This window comes from Oncorhynchus clarkii, chromosome 19 (assembly GCF_045791955.1).
Source record: "Oncorhynchus clarkii lewisi isolate Uvic-CL-2024 chromosome 19, UVic_Ocla_1.0, whole genome shotgun sequence".
NCBI lineage: Eukaryota > Metazoa > Chordata > Actinopteri > Salmoniformes > Salmonidae > Oncorhynchus > Oncorhynchus clarkii.
Window position 1 is genome coordinate 15,944,430 of NC_092165.1, and position 21,333 is coordinate 15,965,762.

The 21,333-nt window shown below is 43.5% G+C and overlaps 2 protein-coding genes across 3 annotated transcripts in view; both read right to left on the bottom strand.

Moving 5' to 3' along the window:
* Positions 1-7,224: 7,224 nt before the first annotated feature.
* LOC139374836 (uncharacterized) lies at positions 7,225-10,114 on the bottom strand. Its single transcript, XM_071115990.1, has 3 exons — positions 9,632-10,114; positions 8,913-9,043; positions 7,225-8,712 (listed from the first exon to the last, which is right to left on the bottom strand). The coding sequence occupies exons 1-3, from the start codon at positions 9,915-9,917 to the stop codon at positions 7,570-7,572; spliced, it is 1,560 nt and encodes a 519-aa protein (XP_070972091.1). The 5' UTR covers positions 9,918-10,114; the 3' UTR covers positions 7,225-7,569.
* Positions 10,115-15,143: 5,029 nt separating this feature from the next.
* LOC139374826 (zinc finger protein 34-like) overlaps positions 15,144-21,333 on the bottom strand; it is a 35,045-nt gene continuing 28,855 nt past the window's right edge. The window contains exons 4-7 of one of the 2 annotated variants that reach the window (XM_071115969.1): positions 20,445-20,609; positions 19,966-20,077; positions 19,635-19,759; positions 15,144-16,603 (exon numbers count right to left, since the gene is read on the bottom strand). In XM_071115969.1, coding sequence (XP_070972070.1) covers positions 15,662-16,603; positions 19,635-19,759; positions 19,966-20,077; positions 20,445-20,609 — 1,344 coding nt within the window. In that variant the 3' untranslated portion in view covers positions 15,144-15,661. The remainder of the gene's footprint in view (positions 16,604-19,634; positions 19,760-19,965; positions 20,078-20,444; positions 20,610-21,333) is intronic. The other variant, XM_071115973.1, reaches the window with a different exon arrangement.

The window sequence follows — 21,333 nt, forward strand, 5'->3', positions numbered from 1 at the left end:
TAAAAGTTTCCCATGTACTAGTAAAGTATCAACAACCTGTACTAATTCATGATATGTGAAACGTAATTGTCTAAACATTAACCATGATTCATATTTGTTCATATTTAAGTGATATTTTCATTACATTGAGGTTTTAAACATGTTCCAATGTCAAATAAATCCCTCCAAAGCAATACACTATACATTATATACATATAGGCTTTTAGAGATAACTATTCTAGGTGCTGAAGTAAAAGTGGGATTGGGATTACTCACTAGTGTCCGTAGAAGCTATATGGTGTCATTTTATGGGGGACTGAGGTGTATACCGTTGGTCCCAATGCAATACACTATAGGCCTTCAATTACATATTGGTTTATAGAGACAACTTCTAGGTGCCAAAGTAAAAGTGGGGTTTGGATTACTCACTAAAGCATACTTTAGTAACTGTAACTGCAGTTGCAGTGCAGTAAAACTGCAGTTCAACCACCGCAAACTGCAATTATTCTGCAATTACTGAGTCCAAAACGGCAGTTATGAAACTGCAATGTTGTTTTGTAAGGAATTAATAATTAGGTTGAAAATGATGGGAAAGGTGCACAATTATCCAAATGTTATACTAGTTATCATACAAAGAATAATTCAAAGTATTTCTATGAGATATTATGTGATTTATTTGTTTTTTCAAGTCTAAATGCTAAACAATGTTTTTTTTTTTGTGTGTGTACTCCTATAATTTATTGCAGAATTGCCTGTACGTTGTGTCGCAGTAAAAGGGGGGGTTCCATTCTACTCAGGAGCACTTGTTTCCAAATCCACAGAGTTTACACCCAGAGGAGCGTTTCTGCTCATTTTGTGGCTTTTAAAGTGTGGCCAATCAGCTTAAATCCAATCGTTTTTTTCATATTGGACATACATATAGCACTGGTTGTGTACAGCTTAATATCTATGTTCAATATGAAAAAAAACTATTGGATTTAAGCTGATTGGCCACATTGTTTCAAATGACAAGTTAATGAGGGGTTTGTGGTTAATTACCCTCGTAAACAGAAAGGTCATTCCATTTGATTTTAATAACTTTTTGACCACACTCCTTTTGATTTGAATGAAACTTTCCATACATGTTTGCCCATGGTAGTAGTGGTCAGAAAGTGACATTCTTGGACCTGAATGCCAAAACATTCATGAGATAGAGCTGCCCCTTTTTGCATACCCCACCATACCATGAGACATCCATATCTTCATCACTGGACAATATTATTGTTGAGTTTGATATAATTTAAAAGCTTAAAAACAGGGTTGTCAAACTATTTAGAATTTCTTGAAGTAAATGTTTTTTTATAAAAAAAATATAAAGGACTGTATCTAATAACACAAACTCAGATTTGTTTAATTTATTTTCGTATATGTTGTAGTTTAGACCCTAATTTACATCCTCTGAGGTGTATGTGTTGTGTCCGCCATCAGTTGAGACACAGCATGCATACTCTTGAATACAGGGTGGGCGTTAATTCAATCATATAAATATAATTCATAGAATGGGCCTACCCCTTCAGACCACTGCAATTTAGCTGGTACACCATTGATATTGAAATTGATATTTTAACTTCCAATTCCTACTTACAAAGATGGCTGCCGGTCCACCCACTGTTGAATATCAACTTAAATGGGAATGTCTATTCTATTATCTATATTCCTATGATATCAATAGGTTTCATATGGAAGATTGACAGTAAATTTAACTGATATCTCATTCAAGTCAACATTCTCTGATATGTGGACCTCCATCCATTTTTGTGGTACCATTTGAAAGTAGAAATGTCAATGTTATTCCCATTTTAGTACATTAATCAGCCAAAACATGACACCCACCATGTTTTCAAGAGCGTGCTGTCTCTCAACCGATGACGGGCATAAACACAAACATCTCAGATTATGTCAAATATGGTCAAAAGCTGCAACATATGTAAAAAAATATATATATAAAAAAAAAAAGTTTAATTTGTTTTTAGATAATTGACATTAAAGTTTAAAAATGTTTTAAATTAAACTTTAATTTCAGGAAATTATCAAATAGTTTGACAATCCTGTATGCAAGCTTTTAAAATATTAAATTCAACTGTTTATCTTTCCCAGTGAGGAAGACATTGATCTCATGGTATGATGAGGTATGCCAAATGGGACAACTTTGAGCACCTCCCTCTCCTGAATGTTCTGGCACTCAGGTCCAAAATGTTACTTTCTGACCACTTCTACCATGGGCAAATATGTATTGAACGTTTAGTTCGAATCAAAAGGAGTGTGGGCAAAAAGTGATTGAAATCAAATGGCATGACCCAGAAGTCAACATGTTGTACACTGACTCAGTTTGTGAAGACCAGACAGTCTGGAATATCAACTACAGGTTCAATATTTCACCTCAGTCATCACCTGAAGGTAACTTATAGGCCATTTACTGCAAACCGCTTGAGGTCAAGGACTGTAGACTAAACACAGTGACACGGTGACATACATCTGTATAAATACAGCCAAAGTCAATTATTGGGTGGCAAAGTTTGCTACAGCCATGTGAGATTCATAACAATAATACACATTGTGCCTGTGCTTAACTCTATTCCGTTTCTCTTTTATCCTGAAAAACTCCCCATACACATATCATGCAACCACCACTATGCTTGAAAATGAGTGGTACTCTTTGTAATACAGATAGGGTAGAGGTGAGTGTGTAGGGTAGAGGTGAGGTAGTCGTTCAGAAATCGTGTTAAACACTATATTATTGCACACAGTGAGTCCATGCAACTTATGTGACTTGTTAAGCACATTCTTGCTCCTGAACAAATGGGTTGAATACTTATTGACTCAAGACATTTCAGCTTTTCATTTTTAATCAATTTGTAAACATTTTGAAAAACATAATTCCACTTTGACATGGGGTTTTGTGTGTAGGCCAGTGACACAACTCATCTACATTTAATCAATTTTAAATTCAGGCTGTAACAACAAAATGTGGAAAAAGTCAAGGGGTGTGAATACTTTCAGAAGGCACTGTGTGTGTAATGGTTGTGGTGGAGTCTCTGTCCCTCACGGTTGGGTTCTGACTCAGGAATGGCTCCTGATGCATTGTCCTGGTTCAAGATTTGTGACCAGCCACCTCAGTGGTCCAGTCTCTCCCGCCAGTAACACTGGATATCAGCAGGTCTTCATGGACTGCAGACTGCAAACAAAGATTGTTTTTCTGTACATAACGGTTTATAAAATAAACCCTTTGCTTTACCCACAAACATGGCATATTATATTACATGTTAACCACAGTCAAGCCCATCTCTAACACAGGGATTCAAGTACTTAACAATATGGAGCCAACACTGTCTCTACAATGATATAAAAATAACCAAGTCTGTCAGAACAGTCCATTTAGTATTTAATTTCAACAAAACGGCATTACAAATCACATTTATTGCACAAAACGATAAGTGACAAGAAGAATAACTTCTCACTAAGGTAACACTTTTCCTTTTGTGTAAATGTGGTACTCTCGCTTTGATAAAATACATTTGAGAATACTTTAAAAAGGTTCAACATTACATAACACACAGCTTCACTACTTCATGTCAAGTAAACATTAAGGCACTATCATTATCTCACTATAAACACCAATCTCTAAAGGGACAAAGTTTGTCACTTCATCAGTGAAGCATTTTTACAGACACAATCACACCAACCATCACCATATCTACTCTGTCTCATCATACTCATTATTTCCTCAGTTCACCTCATCTAGTTCCCGATACATCCAAAACCAACATAATTAACTACAAACAAATTAGTACTATATTACATGCTGTGCATACAGGCAAACAGCCTTTCTCCCTTATGGACCTTCAGGTGCATCTTCAGCTGGTGCTGGTGGGAGAACCTCTTCTCACACTGGGGGCAGCTGTATGGTTTCTCCCCTGTGTGGACCCTCTGGTGGATCTCAGCCTGTTTGGGGAAACTGAAGGCTTTCCCACAGAACGAACACAGGAAGCGCTTCTCTTTGACGCTGCCAACTTTACATCTCTACTACTGTCATTTGTCATGGGCTTGTGTAGCCATTTAGTCTTCAGGCATTGTCTGAGGACAGGTTTAACATTAGGAGAGTGTGAGGAGGACGAAGGCCAGGAGAGTGTGTTGTCACAGGGTCCATGTTCCAGTTGATAGATCCTATAGAAGGCAGGCTGAAGGCAGCACCTTTTAGGGGGTTAACCTGAGGCGGCATCAGTCTCTCTGAATCACAATTATAGGAGCAGGAGGGAACATCTCTAGCCAAATCTTTTCCCTCCCGCCGTATACTGTCCCCACAGACCACACCCTGTTGTCATGGAGACTAAGTTTGGTTGTCGTTTTGTGTTCGACTGTCTGTTTCTAGTTGTGGTTAACAGTTGAGGATGCTGTCCCATCCACTGACCTCCACTATGTTGCCTTTGTTCCTGGCTTGCTCAGTGATGTCGTCCCACGGGCCCAATGGAATTTGAGTCAATTACCTGGTCAAGTTCATAAATTGTGTGTGTTTTAGTATGTAAACATAAGTTGAATTGAATTGATTTAATTTTATGAATAAAGAGAAAATAAAAGCCAGATCCATCACCATTCCCATTGAAGATCTGTACTGTATGGAGGCTATATGTATTTCTCCTTTACCTTGCTCCCCCATCTTTAGTTGACTCAGCAGGTCAGTGCTCTCTGGTCCATCCTCTTTTCTCCTCTTTGACCAGCAGCAGATCAGGCTTCCCATCCTCTGTGTCTACTGACTGTAAGAGATACAGAGTGAGAGGATGTTGGATCAAGAAATCTGATATGAGCACCCTGCTATGAAGCATCTTCTGATTGGGCAATAAGGGACTGCTATTAATACTATGCAAACTTGTTAGTTGATGTGATTACTTGACACTCTTCAATGGTTTGATAATTCAAAGACATGGTCCCACACAAAATCCATCCAGATCTGGGCCCGTATCCACAAAGAGTCTCAGTGTAGAAGTTCTGATTGAGGATCAGGTCCCCACCGGTCTACATAGTGTGGTGGAAATTCTACCTTGAACTAATAATGAAGAGAGGCAAAATAGTAATAATCAATTACTGTTATTAAAAACGTATTATAATGAGGAGGCTGGTCGCACCACCCACGCAGGTGAGATGGAGAGAGACCCTCCTGTGCAAAGAATACAGGAGCATTTATATAGTCAAACTACCCCATGCAAGCATCTGCAAAACACGTGACCCTGTGTATGTGTGTGTGAGGGGAGACAACTGGGTGAAAAGGTTGCCTCAGTCTGTCACAACTGAGTGAGGACAATACGGTCCAGAATGACAGGAAGTCACTCCAGGCATACTTCAGCTAAGAGTAGCTCAACGGTTCCCCCAAGTTGGGCAAGCAAGCGCCTTTGACTGTCGGCCCAGATGATGTATGGGCGACCTGTTCACACACACAAAGCATGAGTCTCTCGCCCAGAAACAGGCTCCAAACAGAACAATAGCTCTATGACTTGTGTGCAGAAGATAACACTTTTCCCTGTCTCCAGTTAAGCTAAGAGGAACCAGTTAGTTTCTGTCAGCTCTTGGCTGAGCGCCCAGATATGATGGGGTCATGCTACACACACAGAACAGTTAGAACAGGCCTCTTATTAATGCACGCACACCTTTATATCTTATGAGTTTGTCAAAGAAACTATCTCAAGCCCAATGCCTGGGCGTAAAGACATATTTCGGTACATAAGCATTAGTAAGGTTTAACTTCAAAATGCCCTCACAAAAGTCTCATTCATTATAGGCTAAACTGTTCCTAGATCAGCACTCCTACTCTGAGAGGGTTTGTGGATACAGACCCTGACCGAATACCATTCAGACATTAGTTCACAGTGGGCTCACCTCAGTGAGACTGTGTGTGGTCCTGTGCTGCTCAGCTGGTTCCTCTGTGGTTTCAGGAGGAGATGTCGTCTGGTTGTCCTCCATGACCATGTTCCCCTCAGGGTTCCTCAGACCCTCCTCACACCCCTCCTCCTTCACCAGCAGCACCTCTAGACCCTTCTCCTGCCTGGAAGAGATACCTGAGGGCGTGTGTAATCTGTATCAGCTATGTACACATGTGTACAGAGATAACACACTTTCAACATGGCGTCCCGTGTGGCTCAGTTGGTAGAGCATGGCGCATGCAACGCCAGGGTTGTGGGTTGATTCCCACAGGGGACCAGTACGAAAAAGTTATGAAAATGTATGCACTCACTACTGTAAATCGCTCTGGATAAGAGTGTCTGCCAAAGGACTAATGTAAAACAGTATTTACCCATCCCCACCTTGTTTCAAATCAAATTGTATTTGATGCTTACTTACAAGCCCTTAACCAACAATAGTTAAGCTAAATATTTTCTAAATAAAATACAAAATAAAAGAGCAACAAAATAACGAGGCTACGTTGACTCGGTACCGGTACCGAGTCAATGTGCGGGGGTACAGGTTAGTTGAGGTAATATGTAGGTAGGGGTGAAGCGACTCCAGCACTCCAGTACCGCTTACTGTGCGGCAGCAGAGAGAACAGTCTATGACTAGGGTGGCTGGAGTCTTTGACCATTTTTAGGGCATTCCTCTGACACCGCCTGGTATAGGGGTCCTACATGGCAGGATGCTTGGCCCCAGTGATGTACTGGGCCGTACGCAATCCCCTCTGTAGAGCCTTGCGGTCAGAGGCCGAGCAGTTGCCACACCAGGCGGTGATGCAACCAGTTAGGATGCTCTCAATGGTGCAGCTGTAGACATTTTTGAGGATCTGAGGAGCCATGACAAATCCTTTCAGTCTCTTGAGGGGGAATAGGCATTGTCGTGCCTTCTTCACAACTCTCTTGGTATGTTTAGACCATGATAGTTTGTTGGTGATGTGGACACCAAGGAACTTGAAGCTCTCAACCTGCTCCACCACAGCCCCGTCGATGAGAATGGGGGCGCGCTCAGCCCTCCTTTTCCTGTAATCCACGATCATGTCCACAATCACTGCCAGGCCTCTGACCTCCTCCGTTTGAGTCCTATACCGTAGTTACAGAATTACTTAAATTGTTGTTAAACCCATCACGGTGGACATAAATGATGTTGTGGGTAAAAACAAGTCAGAAATTATCAATCAAAAGTCATCAGACAAACCTGACTAAAGTATTTTGACTTGTACAGAAGGTGCTTTTTTAATGTGTGGGTTTAAAGAGTCTCAATGAAAGTCATGGGAATGAAAAGTCCCATTTTGTGTTTATTAAACAAACAAGAGCTGAATACACCATATGAAAACCACACATACATGTGTCTCAACTAAAAATCAGTATGAACTTGATGAACGGAATACATGTCTTGGGAAAATTTGTGACCACCATATAGCCTACACAGCACAAACAATATGAAACAGACTTTTATACATCTCACACGTCTGGATGCAATATCCTACCCAGGAATATTCAACACTGAAATTTGTTACTCTCATTATCCCAAATTTCTGATAAATGTATCTTTGTCTTAAATGCAGGGTTTGATCGAAACACTAGAAGCTATCAAGTGGAATGGTTACTTCCTATTTTATAGAGTGGAATGTTTTTTCTGCTGGTGTATCCTGAGGTAGCTCCTCTCTGAGAACATCTTCCTGCAATGCGTACAAGCAAACTGCCTTTCTCCCGTGTGGACCTTCAGGTGCATCTTCAGGTGACCAGCCTGGGCGAAGCGCATGTGACACTGGGTACAGCTGTAGGGTTTCTCCCCTGTGTGGACCCTCTGGTGCCTTTTCAGGTGGTCCTGGCGGGAGAACCTCTTCTCACACTGGTTACAGCTGTAAGGTTTCTCCCCTGTGTGGACCCTCTGGTGGATCTCCACCTTCTGGAGGCAGCTGAAGCCTTTGTTACAGAACATGCAGAGGAACCGTTTCTCTTTACTATTGCCCGATGTGGCTTCCCCTCCTTGAGCCCTGTCGTCTGAGTTCAATACTTGATCGAAAAGGTGTGAATTGGAAGGCCCCATCGATGTGGACACTAGGTCGCAATCCCTGAGCGCGTGTAAAGGGGAGTGAGTCGTGACATTTGGATTTGTCTCTAAGCTTTCCCTGTAATCTAAGAATTCTCTGCCCTGTGAGTGTCCGTCTCCTAGGTGACTATCTGCATTCCATGTGGGAGGAACATCCCTCTCCACTTTCACAGTCATCTCATCTACAACTATAACCACCCCTTTCTTATCTAGGAACCCTTCAGAATATATACTACTACTGTACTGGTTCCAGTCCCATTTTGACTGATCAGTCTGTCTCTCTAAATCCAAGGGCATGTTGCCAGGGTCCATCTCTGTAGTGTAAGAACAAGATGGATCATCAACTTCAGTGTCTAACGCATTACCATCTCCATGGGAATGAACCAGCTTCAAGACTTGTTGATATACCGGTAAATACTCTGAGCCGGGAGCAGGAGGACAGCCCAGTCTCTCTGGGTCTGACCTTAGGTCAGATCCTGTGTGTACAGTTAAAGTCTTGGTCTCTGACTTGAGGACAGCGTTCGGGGTTCCACTGACCTCCGTGATGCTGCATTGGGTCCTGGGCGGTGCTGTGGCGGGGTCTTCTGTGGCTACAGAAGGTGCTCCAGCTACTCCAGTCTGGATGTCTCTGCTGTGCCATGGATCCTCCTCTCCTTCAGACCTCTCCTGCTTGACCTCAGGGCCAGCAGCCTCTGCATCTGCAGACTGACAAGAAGAGGGGGGGTTATTACCGGTACATGAGTAGAATTTGATAAATGTGGTAAGGAAGTCTCACAAGCTCCCCTACGGCAGATAAATGAGGATGTACATGTAAGCAAGTGAATAGCTGAGGGGGAGCCTTTCTGAAATAAACAGACATTTAATTTATAAAGTAACACATTTTTATGTAACACTATTACACTAACTTCTATCACGATAACTTGCTGGGTTGAGGTTCCACTCCCCTCATCAACAGTGATTGGTTGGTCATCTCTCCATGTATTGTGTCCAGATGGCTTCACAAAGCTCCCGTGGCCTCCAGTGTAATGTCCTTCACCTGAGAGAGTGATTGGGGGGGGGGGTAACTCTGGGTTTCCCAAACTCCATCCTCAGGACCCAAAGGGGTGCACATTTTGGGTTTTGCCCTAAGACTACACAGCTGATTCAAATACTCAACTAATCATCAAGCTTTGATCATTTGAATAAGCTGTGTAGTATTAGGGCAAAAACCAAAACGTGCACCCCAAGGACTGAGTTTGGGGAAACCCTGGCGTTAGCTACTGTCAATGCTCAATGGTATATTATACACCATTGAGAGTCTGCAATTGGCAAGGATAAGGTAACACTTCTCATAACTTATTGATATACTATTTATTGATCCATGTATCATATTGTTTTCATTGAGTAAATAATAGGAAACGCAGTAAATCAAGAATCTTGTTAGAATATGATAGTGTGTGTTTGCACAAATTAGCTAAGTAATTTGGGGAATTATTGCGTACAGTCCAAAAACTGACCAAGACCAAATTCTGGGTAACACATCTGAATACATTTGCATAGGGCAAGGGGGCGAAAGGCATTGCCGTATATATATATATATATATATATATATATATATATATATGCAGCCTTCTGCAAAATGTACCTCTTGCCATTCCTCTGTATCGGTCGACAATCTTGACACTACTGGGACGAGTGGCGAGGACGCGCTCTCGTGTTGTCTTTTCTGCAAGTTCCCGTGCCACCTTCAGTTCCAGTAGTTTCTTCCGCAATGTCCTGTTTTCTTTCTGGCTTTGAGTTATTTCCAAACGAAACACTGCATAGTCGTCGTCTACGAGTTTACAGATCTCGGCCACGGCTGCATTCGCTAGAACCTCCATGATGGAGGCTATTTGAGTGTGAAAAACCATGCCGTTAGAGTTACCAGCCATTATTAGCAGCTAGCTAGCGTTACCTAGATAACATATCAACCAAGTCCTGTCAACAACGCGAATGAAAAACTACTTGGGTTAAGTATGTGATGCTGTGCAGTCAAGTCATATTGCGTTCCAGGGTGGTAATACACGTCTAAATATTAACAATAAAAACTCTTAACGTGGATCTTGGTCACTGTTCACTTCCGTTCGTCATAGTCTTCTATGGTATCATTGCCGTCCGCAAACAAACGTTTAAAGGTGCATGCCGCCACCTACTGTGTTGGAGTGTGCGTTAATCATGGTCTACCTAATTATGCCCTACTAAGAAAAAATAACTGGGGGGGGGAAAGCCCTACTAACCCTCCCAAGCCCCCAACCCATTAAACTGTATTTATATAATTCTGAAACAATCCACCCGTAGGATTATTCAGCATGTCTACAACCATTTCAACGGTATCTGTTAACCCCAATAACTATTTTGCCATATCCACAATAACCTTCAACCTGGCATTTCGGCTTTCCACAACCCGAGTCGTGTTGATAACGTCATAGGTTAAGTTTTGTCACTATCAAAATGTCCTTTGACAGAGCACGTTCATGAGTGCAAGACTTCTGAACAGGTCTAGAAAACATACCAGCCCCAACAGTTGGTCCACTTAGTACAGGAGCAGCCATGGGAGCTCCATCATTCTGCACTGTAGTCGTACCAATCTGTCTTACATCCTCTGTATATGAAACATCCTGACTGATTCTAAATCTCTGAGCCTCTCTAGCCTCTCGCTGCATCTGGCATCCACCAAATGGGAGGGAGGGCGACGACGTCATACAAAAAGTGAAATAAATCCAAAACCCATCCCACTCCTTCAATCATAGTCCAAATTGCATCCCAACACAGGCTCAGGGGCCTGTGAGAGCGGAACATTCATTGACAGGATTACTTGTAATGTCTCTGCTATAAGTCCCCCCCAAAAAATGTTGAGCAGCACTCAATGGTTACCATTTTCTTTGATTTTTCTTTCTGTTTGCGCTGTGCAGTTTATAACCATTGCAAGTCATCGTTTAACATGTAAGGATCTCTCTGTTGGCGAGGAACATTTACTAGTGTCTCTAATCGAACTACCATTGTTTCCAAAACGTTACTCCCTTCTCCCTGACAGCCCTATTTTTGCCACCTCTGTCTCCTTCACCCTAACAATTCAGGAATTTGGGTGCATGTTCGCCACCACAATTGCAGCATTTAACCATCTGGCATATAATGTTTTGATAGTCATCCCGTCTACATACACTACCGGTCGAAAGTTTTAGAACACCTACTCATTCAAGGGTTATTTATTTGTACTATTTTCTACATTGTAGAATAATAGAAGACATTAAAACTATGAAATAACACATATGGAATCATGCCTAGAAGGCCAGCATCCCGGAGTCGCCTCTTCACTGTTGACGTTGAGACTGGTGTTTTGCGTGTACTATTTAATGAAGCTGCCAGTTGAGGACTTGTGAGGCGTCTGTTTCTCAAACTAGACACTAATGTACTTGTCCTCTTGCTCAGTTGTGCACCGGGGCCTCCCACTCCTCTTTCTATTCTGGTTAGAGCCAGTTTGCTCTGTTCTGTGAAGGGAGTAGTACACAGTTGTACGAGATCTTCAGTTTCTTGGCAATTTCTCACATGGAATAGCCTTCATTTCTCAGAACAAGAATAGACTGATGCATTTCAGAAAAGTTATTTGTTTCAGGCTATTTTGAGCCTGTAATCGAACCCACCAATGCTGATGCTCCAAATACTCAACTAGTCTAAAGAAGGCCAGTTTTATTGCTTCTTTAAATCAAGACAACAATTTTCAGCTGTGCTAACAATTGCAAAAGGGTTTTCTAATGATCAATTAGCCTTTTAAAATGATACATTTGGATTAGCTAACACAACGTGCATTGGAACACAGGAGTGACGATTGCTGATAATGGGCCTCTGTATGCCTATGTAGATAGTCCATTTAAATTCTGCCGTTTCCAGCTACAATAGTCATTTACAACATTAACAATGTCTACACTGTATTTCTGATAAATGTATTTTAAATGGACAAAAAAATATGCTTTTCTTTTCTCAAAAACAAGGACAATTCTAAGTGACCCCAAACGTTTGAACGGTAGTGTATATTTTGATTTGTTTAACACTTTTTTTGGGGGTTACTACATGATTCCATGTGTGTTATTTCATAGTTGATGTCTTCACTAATATTCTACAATGTAGAAAATAGTAAAAATAAAGAAAAACCCTTGAATGAGTAGGTGTTCTAAAACTTTTGACCAGTAGTGTACACTTGCTTCCAAATATTTTGCATTTATCACACTGCGTTATGTTCGGGCACAAAGGCTCTTACATAACCCAAATATGTGAGAAGGGAGACTAATTCAAAGGACAATAGAATGGATGAAGCGGGCTTCCTCAATCCATCCACCATGCAGGTCAGTCGGCGTGCACCAACCATTCCATCTACTTCTTCAGCGATGTCTTTTGCTTTCCCTTCTAGTGTCACCCCAGAGATAACCCCCTTGATAGGCGCCCTGCTTTGATGATCCACACGCGACACATTCCAATCCGATATCTTTATGAGTCGCAAAGCACGCTCCGTCTGCTCCGGACACACACAAACAAAATAAGCCCAATTCTTGTTATTCTCACGGATGTCACTTCATCCAAAGCCGTCAGTTTCAAACAAAACATCCGCTTCCGACATCTTCCTACGTTAAGTCTTCACTTCTGTTTACAACTACATCTACTACTTCTTCTGTGGGTTTTTTTTCCCCAATAAGGTGTGTTGCTGCCACCAACTGGACGGGGTTGGAAAAAAACAAGTTAAAAAGAAAATCCATATGTGATGTAGGAAAACGAACTTAATCCACACAACAAAAAATAATACATTAACAAAAACAAAGCTCACTACTTCCACCCTTCAGCTTCATATCTCCCCTCTCAGGCTCTAAGGCTTGAGAGGGTGGTATGGCTCTTGACAATACTCCATGCATCTCCTCCGCTGAGAAGTCTTCCAGTCCCAGGAACTGCTCTGCCACATCCACAATGATGGTTATTTTCCTGGACTTCCTCTCCACTTTGGCAGTGCCATTAACCACCATAGTTATTAAAGGCCACAAAGTCCACCTTCTTGACATGCAAAATGTCTGGCAACCCCTGCAGAGAAGGCCTCTTCACCACCATAGGCTCTTCAGGACCATTAGATCCCTCAATCCTTTTTTTACAGCTGTTTCATATGAAATGTTCTGGTTGGCCCTGACTTCAGCGACCTCATCCTCTTCCAGCCTCGTCGGCCATTCTTCAGATGTTCGCTTCATGACCCCCCACCACAGTCGCAACACTTCACATGCTCCTCACTTTTACAACACATGAGATGATCTCTTCCACAACACGGACATCTCGAATTGTCCCTTCTGCAGACACTTTCCACATGTCCATAACCTCTACAGTGATTACACTGCGTTGGTCTTTGGATATATATACCCACACTGGGTACCAAACTGCACCTGGGTACGGATGGACTCGTACATTTTTAAAAAAAACTCCATTCACCACACGATTCATCTGCCGTGCATCAATCACCCCATGGATACCTTTTTATTTCTGCAACATCGATTTCCCACAAGACTCCTGCACAGGAAGTTGGTGGCACCTTAATTGGGCAGAACGGGCTTGAGGTAATGGCTGGAGCGGCATCAGTGGAATGGTATCAAACTCAGTTTCCATGTTTGCCATTCCATTTGCTCCGTTCCAGCCGTTATCCCCTCCGCAGCCTCCTGTGGACGCCAGATATGACCCCCTTGAGGGGTGCCCTGCTCCGAATAGCCACGCATGACATGGCAACCTTCTCGAATCGGGTGAAACACAACACCCGCTCCTTCTGTTCCTCTGATGTACAAGAAATCAGAACAAGTCCACTTCTCATAATCCACACAGAATTCCCTTTACCATCACTCTTTCCACCAGTCTGGATATCTCAAATGGATTACTCTGATTTGGCAACTTGTTCCGCTCCTCTTCAACAAACGTTCTCCTATAAGACGAGGGGACATACACAGAACTGGACGTTTTATTTCCTAACTCTGCTTTGCTCTGTTTTCCAGGCTGTCAGACGCTATAATGGCACAGATATAAAGAAGAGTCCTCTATCTATCTTTATGATCCACACCTCATCCTGCTTGCGCCATCTTGCACCTACGAGTCACATCCTCACTTCTGTTTACACTGAAGAGAAATGATCTTATATTGGTTGGGAATCATAGCTCAAAGGGTGTGGTTAAAGGAAAATGTATGTGTGCGGTTCTTTAAAATATGATACTGCTCCATTACACATCAAACCTTCTTCTTGTGCATTTCCGGCAGACTAGACGCTGTATCGCTGCGTTTCTCAGGTCAGAGTGCAAATTACACATTTAAATATCTAATAACCTCACACCAGTAGATGCAGGCCGGTGGAATACAACAGCTTCCTTGTTATTTCGATTTGCCTATCATTTGAGCTCAATCAAATGTATTTATAAAGCCCTTTTTTACATCAGACGTGAAAGTCCTAGCTCAAAATTGTTACAGGCGAAAATGCGGTTAGTCAGCTCACAGAAGAATGTCCTATCCTCAGCATACCACCGGCAATATAACATGGCATACTTCAATCTCTACCTCACCACATTCCCCTGTGTGTTTCCCCACTAACAATAACCCACTACCCAATCCACAATGACCCAACCTCAGCCTTGTCAACAGAACCCCATCCCTCCTTTCACACCCCAGATACCCGACCTCCCTCTCAGAATTCTGGATAGAGAAACTGCCTTCCCCACTTCTCTCTCTCTCTCTCTCTCTCGTTGCCACTCCTGGATCAACCCCTCTGCTATGATGCTCGTACATTCCATCCCCCCTAATGGGACCACCTTATGCACCACCTCCTTCTTCACAGCTGCTTTTGGCTACCTCATCTGCTGCCTCATTTCTTCCTACCCCAACATGAGCTGGGCAGTGGCGGTTGTAGACCATTTCAACTGGGGGGGGGGGGGCCAAGCTGGGGCCAGTTGTACTGTTAGAGGGGCCAGATACATTAGACGTTATTGTTGTCATATCGTTTTCTTCACTGCATTGCAGGCATTAGCAGGCAAAAGACCATGTTCATAATCATCATCGTTGCCACTGTCTAATAACGGATGTAAAAAAAAAAGAACGATAGCAAAAACAAGTTATGTAAAAATGATTTCATACTCCACATTTAGGGGGGCCACAAGGGGGTCCAAAATAGTTGTCACAGGGGCACTGCCCCCCCCCCCCCCCTCATTTATTAACAGATTTGATCACATAAAGGAACAGGTGCAACCTGACTATGCCAAATGTGTTAAAGGTATTATAAATCATTTGTTATGAATAGGAAAAAAAGGCAAAACCAAATTCAGAGGCTTGTGTGTAACATCCAAAGGATTCTGGATAGCAAGGACCCCCGGAGGGCAGGGACCGAGCTTTAAAGGGTTTCCACTATGTTCCACAGGTACAAAGTCCAAAAAATGTAGGGTATTGCAAAAATTCATGAAAACTTAGTTTTTGGCTAATTTCAGTGTTTTTTTGTTTGGCTATGCCAGCACACCAAACAACAAGCCTGTATCATGAGAGCATCCCCAGATAATCAACTAAAAGGACCTAGTAATCCCCCAAAAACTCTGACCCCAGTAGACTTAATGAGAACTATAATATTTCAGCTAAAGAATAGCTACAATTTCTCCCTGTTGTGGACACGCCTATGTCTGATGAGGTAACTCAAGAAGGAGAAGCTCTTGTAACATAGTTTGCACTTGAAGGGCCTCTCCTTGGTGTGAACGGTTTGGTGCTGCTTCATATATTTTGTCTTAGCAAAGAGCTTCCCACATGTGGGGCAGGCATACGACTTATCGGCGTCCGTCCTAATGCTCGGCCTCCCATGTTGTGACCCAATGACACCAGAGGAGGTAGAAGCATGAGCCACCACCCTCAGGTGGTTAGTGTTTGAGCTCCCTCCTTGACCTCTAGCCATTGTTTGGGTGTTGTTGGGATTGTGTGCTGTGTTATAGGCTAGGTACGTCTCGTTGTGAACACTGATCCTGACCCTGTCTGTATTTGTGGGGTAACCATGAGGTAGTTGAGGAAGCCTAGACCCAGATTCAGGCCCAGGCCTTCTATGAACCCAGACCCCACCAGGCATTAGATGAGACCCTGAAGGAGAAGACCGACTACCACCAGGGGGGTCTCCCACCACTACCTGTGAAGGCTGAAGCCCAGGGTGACCTGCTCTATTCATCATAGATACTGTGGTGTTTGTATCATAGGAACAGGAGGGTCTATCTCTATCAGCTCCAGGCCCTGCTTCATCCCTGCACTGAGACTGTGAAGAGAAGGGTCTGGGCTGCAGACTGGATCCCTGACTGGAGCCTCGGTCTCTCTGATGACCACCAGGACTGAGGTTGTTCAGTCCACCTGTCCATTGGTTGTGTTCTGTGTGGTGGTGGTGGAGTCTCTGTCCCTCTTGGTTGGGTCCTGGTTCCGATTCAGGAAGGAAGAGAGACGGCTCCTGATCCAGGGTTCTGATTTGTTGCCAGGGTTTGTTACCAGCCACTTCAGAGGTCCAGTCTCTCCCGCCAGTAACACCGGATATCAGCAGGTCTCCATGGACTGCAGACTATAAACACAAATTGAACAGAAGAACATGAAGGTTTATATAAGAAACTCTTTGCTGTACATACAGAAACATGACATTCTAAAATGTTAACCACAGTCAAGCAAATATCTAACAATGTGAATCAAGTACCTAACAATATAGAGCCATTGGAATGATACAAAAATAACATTAAAACAAAATGGCATTACAATCAGGTGACAAGTAAAACTGAACAAGTTCCACAGACATGTGACTAACAGAAATTGAATAATGTGTCCCTGAATAAAGTGGTGTGTGTGTGGGGGGGGGGGGGGGGGTTCCAAATCAAATGTAACTGTGGCCACCAGCTGCATTAAGTACTGCAGTGCGTCATGGACTGCACCAGATTTGCTGGTTCTTGCTGTGAGATGTTACCACCAAGGCACCTGCAATTTCCCGTACATTTCTGGGGGGGGGAATGGCCCTAGCCCTCACCCTCCGATCCAACAGGTCCCAGACGTTCTCAATGGGATAAGATCCGCGCTCTTCGCTGGCCAAGACATTCCTATCTTGCAGGAAATCAAGCACAGAATGAGCAGTATGGCTGGTCGCATTGTCATGCTGGAGGGTCATGTCAGGACGAGCCTGCGGGAAGGGTACCACACGAGGGAGGAGGATGTCTTCCCTGTAACGCATAGCGTTGAGAGGATGCTGTGACACACCGCCCCAGACCATGACGGACAGGCTTTGGTGTAACGCTCATTCCTTTGACGATAAAAGCAAATCCAACCATCACCCCTGGTGAGACAAAACCGTGACTTGTCAGTGAAGAGCACTTTTGCCAGTCCTGTCTGGTCTAGCGATGGTGGGATTGTGCCCATAGCCGACATTGTTGCCGGTGATGTCTGGTGAGGACCTGCCTTACAACAGTCCTACAAGCCCTCAGTCCAGCCTCTCTCAGCGTATTGCGGACAGTCTGAGCACTGATGGAGGGATTGTGCCTTCCTGGTGTAACTCAGGCAGTTGTTGTTGCCATCCTGTACCTGTCCCGCAGGTGTGATGTTCGGATGTACCGATCCTGAGCAGGTGTTGTTACACGTAGTCTGCCACTGTGAGGACGATCAGCTGTCCGCCCCGTCTCCCTGTAGTGCTGTCTTAGGCATCTCACAGTACAGACATTGCAATTTATTGCCCTGACCACATCTGCAGTCCTCATGCCTCCTTGCAGCATGCCTAAGGCACATTCACACAGATGAGCAGGGACCCTGGGCATCTTTCTTTTGGTGTTTTTCAGAATCCGTAGAAAGGCCTCTTTAGTGTCCTAAGTTTTCATAACAGTGACCTTAATTGCCTACTGTCTGTAAGCTGTTAGTGTCTTAACAACCGTTCCACAGGTGCATGTTCATTAATTGTTTATGGCTCATTGAACAAGCATGTGAAACAGTGTTTAAACCCTTTACAATGAAGATTTGTGAAGTTAATTCATAAAAATCCAAATATCTTTGAAAGACAGGGTCCTGAAAAAGGGCCATTTATTTTTTTGCTGAGTTTAGAATAACTTGACATTTTCTGTAAATCTGGTACCCTCCCTTTGATAAAAATGTATTTTAGAATACTCTGGAAAAGGTTCAAAATTACATTCTGTAAACATGACACTTCATCAGTGAAGCATTTTAGGACACCAACCATCACCATATCCTCTACTCTGCATCATCATCATACTCTATTTCCTCAGTTCATCTCATCCAGTAATCTACTACATCCTAAACCAATAGAATTAACTACAAACTAACTAGTTCTACACTACATGTCACTATACAGGGGCCGTGTGCATTTCTTGCTGGTGTATCCTGAGGTAGCTCCTCTCTGAGAACCTCTTCCCACAGTGCGTACAGGTGAACAGCATTTTTCCAGTGTGGACCTTCAGGTGCACCTTCAGCTGGTGCTGACGGGAGAACCTCTTCTCACACTGGGGGCAGCTGTAGGGTTTCTCTCTTGTGTGGACCCTCTGGTACCACTTCAGGTTGGAGGAGTGGGCCAAACTGGCCCGGCACAAGTGGCAGACTAACAATTTTTTCCCCCGTGTGCATCCTTTGGTGGATATCCAGGCTTTCCAACAGAACGAACATGGGAAGCGCTTCTCTTTGCCACCGGATCTACTGATAGCATTACTACTACTAATACTGTCATTTGTCAATGGGCTTGTGTAGTCATTTAGTGTTGAGGCACGGATATTGTCTGAGGTCTGGTTTAACATTAGGAGAGTGTTAGGAGGACGAAGGCCAGGGAGTGTCTATGATGTCACAGGGTCCATGTTCCAGTTGATAGATCCTATAGAAGGCAGGCTGAAGGCAGCACCTGTTAGGGGGTTAAACTGAGGCGCCATCAGGCCTCCCGGGTGGTGCAGTGGTAAAGTGCACTGTACTGCAGCGCCAGCTGTGCCACCAGAGACTCTGGGTTCATGCTCGGTCGTAGCCGGCCGCGACCGGGAGGTCCGTGGGGCGACGCACAATTGGCATAGGGAGGGCTTGGCCGGTAGTGATATCCTTGTCTCATCTCGCACCAGTGACTCCTGTGGCGGGCTAACCAAGGTTGCCAGGTGCACAGTGTTTCCTCCGACACATTGGTGCAGCTGGCTTCCGGGTTGGATGCGCGCTGTGTTAAGAAGCAGTGCGGCTTGGTTGGGTTGTGTATTGGAGGACGCATGACTTTCAACCTTCGTCTCTCCCGAGCCCATACGGGAGTTGTTTCGATGAGACAAGATAGTAGCTACTAACAATTGGATACCACGAAATTGGGGAGAAAAAGGGGGTAAAATTCAACAAAAAAACTTTTAAAAACGGAGGCGCCATCAGTCTCTCTGAATCACATCTATAGGAGCAGGATGGAGCCTCGCTAGCCGAATACGGACACGTCCTCACAGACCAAATCTACACCTTGCCCTGGTCTCAGCCAGTCTATTGTCATGGAGCCTAAAATTGGATGTTGTTTTGTGTACGACTGTCTGTTTCTGGTTGTGGTTAACAGTGTTGTTCCCCAGCCCAGAGTTAAGGACACTGTCCCATCCACTGACCTTCACTATGTCACCTCTAGTCCTGGCCGCCTCAGTGATGTTGTCCCCTGGACCCTTGGCTGGACCCGCCTGGGTCTGGGAATCCAAGATGGCCGTCCAGTCTCTGTTATCCTCCAGCCAACTACCTGCAGGAAGAGGTTATAAAATGGGCTTGACAAACATGTGAGAATTCTACATGTTTTTTTTGGTCAATTACCAGGTCAAGTTCATACATTTGTGTGTTTTTGTATGTAAACATAAGTTGTGCTGATTTCATTTTAATAAATATCCAGATCCATCACTATTCCCATTGAAGATGTATGTATGTAGGCTATATGTATTTCTCCCTTACCTTGCTCCCCAATCTTTAGTCCACTCAGCAGATCAATGCTCTCTGGTTCGTCTTCTATTGTCTCCTCTTTGACTAGCAGCATATCAGGCTTTCCATCCTCCATGTCTACTGGCTGTAAGAGATACAGAGTGAGAGGATGTTGGATCAAGAAATCTGATATCAGCACCCTGCTATGGAGCATCTTCTGATTGGGTAATGAGGGATTGCTGTGAGTATTATGCAAACATGTTAATTGATTTAATTACTTGACAGTCTTTAATGGTTTGATAATTGAAAGGCTTGGTCCCACACTTAAGACAAAATTCATCATCCACAAAGAGTCTCAGAATAGAAGTACTGATCTAGGATATTTCTATATAATTGTATTAATTGTGATCTAAAAGGCTAAACTGATCCTAGATCAGCACTCCTGCTCTGAGAGGGTTTGTAGATATGGGCCCTGACCTAATATAATTGACAGTAGTTTACAGTGGGCTCACCTCAGTGAGAATGTGTGTGGTCCTGTGCTGCTCAGCTGGTTCCTCTGTGGGTTCAGGAGGAGGTGTAGTCTGGTTGTCATCCACGACTATGGCCTCCTCAGGGTTCCCCAGACCCTCCTCACACCCCTCTTCCTTCACCAGCAGCACCTCTGGACCCTCCTCCTCCTGGAAGAGACAGGTGATACAGATTACACAGACATACATACACAGACATCAGGTATGAACACACAGATAAAAACATGGAGTCTTACCCATCCCTACTCCGTTTGAGTACTATACTGTAGTTAAAGAATGACTTTGTTGTTAAACCCATCATGGTGGACATAAATATGTTGTGGGTAAATGGGTCAGCTATGATAAGTCAAGTCATTAGACAAACCTGACTAAACTATTTTGACGTGTACAGTAGGTGTTTGTTAGTGAGTAGGTATATATTTGTTCTAAAGAGCTGTCATGTTTATGCAGAATAGGGTGAGATCAGATGTGATGTATATTAAAGAGTGTCTCAATGAAAGTCTTAGAATGAAAAGTCCCATGTAGGTGTAACAGTACTCGTCTTGCGTTGTGTACAATCAGTCATCGACACGGAACTCCAACATGTAGCACCAGTCATGTAGCTTTATTCTGATAAGAACGACACAAAATTGCACGTCATGCAATGCACGTCTCACCCTCCAACTCTGCACTCACGCACGCTGGTTTGGTGCTTGTTCACTGGGCTAGTTACCAAAATAATACAATTACAATATACAATATAATATATTTAACAATGTACCTGATAAGAACGACACAAAATTGCACGTCATGCAATGCACGTCTCACTATCCAACTCTGCACTCACGCACTGTACAAAATATATGAACCCCTCCACCAGACACAGTAAGTTGCT

Coding starts and splice junctions, on each gene's coding strand:
- LOC139374836 (XM_071115990.1), bottom strand. CDS start 9,917: ATGGCTGGTAACTCTAACGGCATGGTTTTTCACACTCAAATAGCCTCC. Junction 9,044..9,631: donor ATACAGAGGAATGGCAAGAG/GTACATTTTGCA, acceptor TCACTCTCTCAG/GTGAAGGACATTACACTGGA. Junction 8,713..8,912: donor AGCAAGTTATCGTGATAGAA/GTTAGTGTAATA, acceptor TCTTCTTGTCAG/TCTGCAGATGCAGAGGCTGC.